Raw genomic sequence first — 7,103 nt, 5'->3', positions numbered from 1 at the left:
GTATTTCACTTAATTAAGTGAATGTGATGATAGCTCACTTTGCACGGAATACCCAATTTCGTGCATGGAATTCTATAAAAACACAACATTTATACTTGATTGGATGGTTGAAATCAGCAGAGCTTCATCTCATTTATTAGGCTAAGTGAAATATCCCTTGTAAGGCAACTATGCTTTCCCATGTGAACAGTCATGTTTCCTTTAGTTAATCAACCTTGCTATGTCACTTCTGCATTGAAAAGTGTATCTGTTCGCTCATTTTAACATCATATGATAGAACTTATTTTTTTTAGTCTTTTTTCTGGGATTCAACATCCCCTGACCTCTTTAGTTATGTTGTAGATTTTATTGAAAAAGATGGCGAAAATACAGATTTTACAATGGGCTGCCCTTACTCTGAGGTCTAGCCACTAGCTCTTATGATAAATACAGCACCATAGAATGAGATAAATTCTGTTCTCCCAGAAAGAGTAGGGTGGGCTTTAGGAATCCCACAACACCTTTTTATATCACCAAACCAGATCTCTTCCTCTGATTTTAAAGCTTTACCTAAAGTGGTGTGTAAAACTACCTACCAGAATGGAGGTCTTACTTTTGCTAGTGAAATATATGAGATAAACAAGGATCTAGTTTGCAGTTTTTACCAGCCTCAACTACATATAAATGTATATAAATGCTTTTTGTTATTTTTTAAATTAAAACAGGATGTTTCCAAGATGTTATCTTTTACCTTCCATAATGCATCACTGAGGTATAGTCGTAGGGGAAATTGTCAGTGTTCCCTTTATCCTTCACAAACTCCTTTTGATTTTCTGTAAACACATCACAATACATGAGCAAAATTTGAGCATAAATCTTGAAAGCGTGGATGGATTGTGATAAAGTAAACTAGTATCAGAATATAGTTACTTATACCTTGTTACAAACCTACTAGAAGAATATGCTTACATTTTCTGTAGACTATATGGCCAGTACAAGTGGATCACACCTCTGGGTGTGTAAAATATAAGCTCCTCTGCCACATAATGGGGTTTCTCTCATTGGCTCATATGTCATACATGATGTATTAGCATTGAGAGGAACCACAGGGTGTCTAATGGGGTATCAGGTATATGACCCATGCAGCTGGGTAATTACAGTGCTGCAGCAACGCAGAGAAAGCCTGTGGTTTTCTTCTCTTAGGCACATAGCAGCATCTTTTCTATTTCTTAAAAAAAAATTTGCTATTAGCTGGCAAATATTTTCAGTCCAGGATTATATATTTCAGGTTTGCTGGTTGACCCAGGTTTTCCCATGATAATCAATCTTCTACACTTATTGGGCCCATTGTCTGCATTAGAGGCCCCAACATGGGAAGCACATGTACACTGTATATGTATTCTTCAAATAAAAAAAGTATACTTGATCAATCCACTAACCTGGTGAGATATACTGCCAGTTGACATCCACGTAATTGTCTCTGTCGAATCTGGTATGTTCATGGAAGAAACCCAATGAGTGCATAAGTTCGTGTTGAATCACCCCATAGTTCATACAGCCGGGTTGGTTGAGGTTTATAGTCTGTTCACCATTTCCCTTCCCAATATATGACCAGCAGCTGCACATGAACAGAAATAAATTCAATAAAACACGGATACATAATTAATAAACTATGCTCCTATTTGATAGTGACTCTTGGCTTAAGATATTTTTTAAAGATTGGCACCAGCTGAGATCTAACTTAATGTCTATTCAGACTAAGTGATCTACATATTACATGTTCATCCCTTTAATTGACAATTGCCCAGACCACCCCATAGTGGGATCACAATGACTCAGTTCTAATTGACTTTACAAAACTTACTTACTTAGTAAATTAGGTAAGATAATAAAAATGTTAACAACAGAAAGCCAATTAATTTAACTTGGCACTCACCCTTCTTCATCTTGAAAATTGATGTAGCTGTACTCTTTGGACCTCACTTTGAAGACTACACAGGTCATTGTTGAAAACTCTACCATGGCCGATCTAATCAAATCTCTGTTTGCACTGGCTGTTAAAAAACATAAAAGTTTAAGGATCCATTAATATCTATTTTTTACTGTGCATGTCGATGGAGTATGTGCATATGTTGCCACTGTGTTTAATGCTGTTGGGTCACACTGATACAAAGATATTTGTTGGCCTGATAATATGTGTGTACTTTTTTGATCTGAAGAAAAGGTTTTTCAAGCCAACACAGATGTGAATATATATTTAGACTGCAACCTAAGTGCCTGGAAGAAACCTTATGCAAACATGAGAAGAACATGCCAACTCAATGGAAATAGTGTCCTAGTTAAGATTTAAGCCTAGGACCTTAGTGCCGCAAAGGCAATGATTGCTAGCCACTGAACATCCCATGTGTACATTCTGCACTGTATATGTGGCATTTGCACCACACTTTGTATTATTGCACATGTTGTATTGTGTATGAAGTGTACCGTCTATGCTGAATATGTTATAGGTGATCAGGGCTTTAAATAATGTGCACACTGTACCTAATTTTTTGTGTATGATGCGCACACTCTGTTCCATATATCATATATATATATATTTGTGTAATTAGAGATCATTTCCAGCCACAATCCTCTGATGTCTGTGCAGGGCACATGAGTGTTATCAGTATATATTTATGCTCTGTGCTGAGTATGAGCAAACCTTCTTCACTTCTTGGAATTGCAGTCACCCCAGAGACATTGTACCTTTGTAGGGAGCGTTGAAAGAGGCATAATAATTTCTTTACATAATACCTACTGATAAAGACTACACATCAATAAGCCTAATACACACATCAACAAGACCAAACAGTTTAATCCAAGGCTAGTCCAACTTACAAAACTTGGAAGGTATGACGTAGGGGATAGTTACGACTCCTTGATTTGACTTGGGCCACTGGCAAGTGTTGCATTTCAATGCACTACGACTGGTTAAAACCCGAATGTCACCCTCCTTTAGAACCAAAGGGACACCTGAAAAGATAAACAACAAGCATTGATAATGTCCTGGTTTTAAAGATTATATGAAAATTACTTTTGTATTACATATTTAATGTTCAATAAAAATATATATACATACTGTATTAATCCCTCTCATGGGTGTAGTTATAAAAAAAGAAGACGAGGCATTGTACTATCCATGGCAAGTGCACATGTGCATCATTGTTATGTAAATGTGCCCTCCCCACTACATTCCTCCCTATGTTTCACTCAAAGGGGAAGAAACTTCTCCAAGAGTGATGTCAAGATACCAGAACCTGCCCAATTTCCCATTGCAAGTCTGAGCCTGCGATGGGAGAGTGGACAGGTTGTGTTCAGAGGGACAACCCACTGCCCTGAGCCTGCTATTCCATACGGGAGACATGGTCCATTGCCCTGGCTAGTGGGCCTACCCCCCAGTGGGGTCCTTCTCCAGACTCCACGGGGGGCAGACCAGCCATAGCCGCGGACCACCAAAGAATTCTTTGCAAAATAAGAGTGGGCACGCATGCCCATTCCCGAAAAAAGTAAGGACATGGCATTCCCACTGTGCTCACCCCACTACATCCCTGTTGCCATTATAATCAGACTGATGTATATATATTATAAATATATTAGCTTTACCACTTGCAGCCTGCAGATAGAGCTGTGTACAAATTATATGTCTTGTGAAGGCATCCCTTGGGTCCCTTTTGCACTCATGTCTTTAAACATGTGTGTATCTGGGTTTGCTTTTTTTCTTTTGTTGTTTGTGCTAGTTTATATATTTACAGTGAGGATGTTTTAGGCTACGTGCAAAAGTTAGTAAATAGTTTCATGAAATAATCAGTTGTGCTTGTCTCGGGTGAAAATCTGACATGTATATAGAAGTTTCCCGATGTTGTTTATTATTCTTCCACATTTGATTGATAAATTACTAATTGGGAATGACCATTCTTCTGTAGGGGAGTACAGCGCAGTGCCACTCACTTGACCTTCTCCCACTACTTTCTATTTCCAGCAATGGTGCACATATGATACAAATATGAGAAATGATACAGTAGGTCGATGCAGCCCAAAAAATATAAAGCCAGATGCAAAGCCAAGTCCATGGATTATTTGCATCAATAAAGAGGATAGAGTAATCTTGACTTTACCTTTATTGGCTTGCACAATCTTATCAAAAATGGTCAAATCCTTGTCATTGGTGGAACGGTGCCTAGTGCCTGCGAAAAGAAAAAAAAATGTCTCATTTGTCTATAGAAATCTTTGAAACTTCATCTGTAGGTATCTTTAATGCATGGTGGAATTAGGAGCACTAGGTAAAAGATGAAGAAGCTTTAGAAGTTCCTGCAAGTTAAATCGTAACTGATCCTACATTTGCTTTATTATCAATCAATTATTCTTTATAATAGAAGACATTGAATCTCCTATTTTTCAAGTTTCCATTCATTGCACTAAATGTAACATATAATGACAATAGCAGTCACAAAGTATAACTGATCTACACACTTCAACACAGACAATGCTATGCTGCTGAAATATTGGACTAAAGGTAACCATGCATAAGTATTATAATTTCAGAAATCTCTGTGCTTACCAATGCTGTCATTCTGTTGGACAATCTGTAAGAAAATAAAATACATTATTGTGGATGCTTCAATGACAAATCACAAGTGTACAAGTGTTCTTCTTTCCATGCTACCATAAACATCATGAAGATCCTGGTCCTAATATGAAAACGTACAGGGGGGAGTAATAAAGCATAGAATCTGCAAGGTTTCTGTTGTCTTTTGATAGATGTCCCTACTTTTTGTCATATAGGAAGTAATAGAAAATCTCCCCAAAGGGAACAGACAATGGAGAAATGGATAATCTGTTAGATTATTGTTATGGTTTATGCATTTCTCTATTAGGGATAACCACAACTCATATTTCTTGGTGTTTGATAAGGCAAAGATAAACACAAGAAATGAGCAAGGCTAATAAATATTACACTGACTGTATGAAAATTGCTGAAAACACTGGTGATCCTTGGAGACACATTTATATATATATATATATATATATATATATATATATATTTGTATTAAAAAATGGCATTCTGATAACAAAATACCACTTCCGTGTTCTCCGCATTTTAAATACTATCACCACTTTTATAATGCCTGATTTACAAAGAGGCAATTACATTTTGGAAGTGGCAAACCCAACCATGCACTTGTGCGTCCTAAAAAAAAAAAGAAAACTGGTTTGCTTTGCACATTGTCTACCATTGTCTAATCAGCCTTGCATGTTAGTTCCACCTTCTCACATATATATCTCTTTGGGTCTTGTATCCCAGTGTTCATATCTGTTAAATCTGGTATCGTTTTACATAAATCTGTTTGAGCATTTGAACAATTTTTAATAATTTTTTGCAAAGTCAAACTGTAAAAGAAATCAGACAGGTCCGAAAACCTTTGAGGGTATTTAACAAGTTTAACAACTTTGTTGCATATCAGTTGATTGTTATTTTACTTCTTTTATCACATGCATAAAAAACAGTCGATCAAAAGTGTTTCCTGAATATGACAATATATTTCAATGGCAGTTGTGATTTTGATTGAATCAGAGAAAAACACAGTGAATAAATTTGTTTGACAAATGGAAATAAATTAAATATCTTATTACACAATCACTGTTCATAGGATTTACTATAACTACATAACGGCCCTGATTTATTAAAGCTCTCCAAGACTGGAGATAAAAGACTCACATGGGGGAACCAGGGTGATCCAACAAACCTGGATCTGGTCTAGGGTTTAAAACATTTGGCAAATAAATGCAAATGAATTTAAGTAATACATTTCAGACTGGATCACCCAGGTTCTCCAATGATAGTCTTACTTCAGTTTTGGAGAGCTTTAATAAATCAGGTCCAATATGAGGACCTAACTAATTTGTATCCAGTCAAGCAGATCCCTGCACTACACAGATTCTACAGATCAATAAAACAATATAGTGTCTGGATTTCCCACTGACAGATCTTTAATTAACATTTTCAACCATTTGCTAAGATCTGGAAAATATGTTGTGTGCTGCGTTGTTGATTAATCACTAACAGATCAATTACAAATCACTGTGTGTAGACAACATACAACAAATCCCTTTCAGACATCCCATTAGTCTAAACATGTACATGGAAATAACAATATATGGTATAACACCTACCGATACTGGCAAGGCAAGTCCTAGGGACAATAATGAAGCAGTAACGAGGAGGGATAAAGCAACAGGTACCATGTTCTTCTCAGAGCCTCAATCTCTTAATGTAAGAAGACATGGGCTATGGCTGCTTTATATAGAAGGGCTGAGTGTATTTGATCAGAATAGACAATCTTCATTTAGTATGATAATTACATTCTATACTCTATTACAGGGCAATGATAAGAACAAAGTGCCAGAGGCAAGGAGCAATCTTTTTGTGTACACTGCATTTGCATACTATAAAGAGGTAACATTCCTAAAACAATACAAACACTGTTAAGAAACATGAAAACAAAACCATTAAGACATTATCACCTATACAGATACAAAGTACAAATGAAAAGTGTAAAAAAATTCACTAACTGGTCAAAAACAATCACACACCTCTTTAACAACCTCCTCCATCTTGTTGGACCACTTTTAGCTTTGATTAGGACATGCATTCACTGTGGTATTGCTTTGATGAGCTTATGCAATGTCACAAAATTGACTTCAGTCCAGAGTTACATTCATTTTTTGCCATGATCTTGTATTGATGATGGGAATGTTGATGTGTAGTCTTCTCTAGCTCATTTTAAAGATTCTCAATAAGGTTAAGGTCTGGGTTCTGTGGTGGACAATCCATGGGTAAAGATTATGTGTCATGCTCTTTGAAACAATTTAGGCCCAATAAATTCTGGCATTGTCATCTTGTAATATACCTGTGCCAGCGGGGAAGGGAAAATGCATTCATGGAAGAAAACTAGTCATCCAGTATATTCAGGGAGTAGGCTGACATAATTTTTTGAAACATAATATTCCTAAACCTAGACCTGTGACAAACTTAAGCAACCCTGTGATTATGACACTGCCCCCACTGGCACCCCAGATCACAACAT

General features: G+C 36.6%; 1 protein-coding gene across 1 annotated transcript in view; it reads right to left on the bottom strand.

The window, feature by feature from the left end:
* Nucleotides 1–6,630, bottom strand: part of LOC140337755 (astacin-like metalloendopeptidase) — a 13,376-nt gene extending 6,746 nt beyond the window's left edge. The window contains exons 1-7 of the mRNA XM_072421554.1: nucleotides 6,610–6,630; nucleotides 4,577–4,601; nucleotides 4,134–4,202; nucleotides 2,857–2,991; nucleotides 1,916–2,033; nucleotides 1,419–1,597; nucleotides 731–812 (exon numbers count right to left, since the gene is read on the bottom strand). Of these exons, the coding sequence (XP_072277655.1) occupies nucleotides 731–812; nucleotides 1,419–1,597; nucleotides 1,916–2,033; nucleotides 2,857–2,991; nucleotides 4,134–4,202; nucleotides 4,577–4,601; nucleotides 6,610–6,630 (629 nt within the window). The remainder of the gene's footprint in view (nucleotides 1–730; nucleotides 813–1,418; nucleotides 1,598–1,915; nucleotides 2,034–2,856; nucleotides 2,992–4,133; nucleotides 4,203–4,576; nucleotides 4,602–6,609) is intronic.
* Between the last annotated feature and the right edge of the window lie 473 nt (nucleotides 6,631–7,103).

The sequence above is a fragment of the Pyxicephalus adspersus genome, chromosome 9 (genome assembly GCF_032062135.1).
Source record: "Pyxicephalus adspersus chromosome 9, UCB_Pads_2.0, whole genome shotgun sequence".
NCBI lineage: Eukaryota > Metazoa > Chordata > Amphibia > Anura > Pyxicephalidae > Pyxicephalus > Pyxicephalus adspersus.
This window is presented reverse-complemented; position numbering and strand designations above follow the sequence as displayed.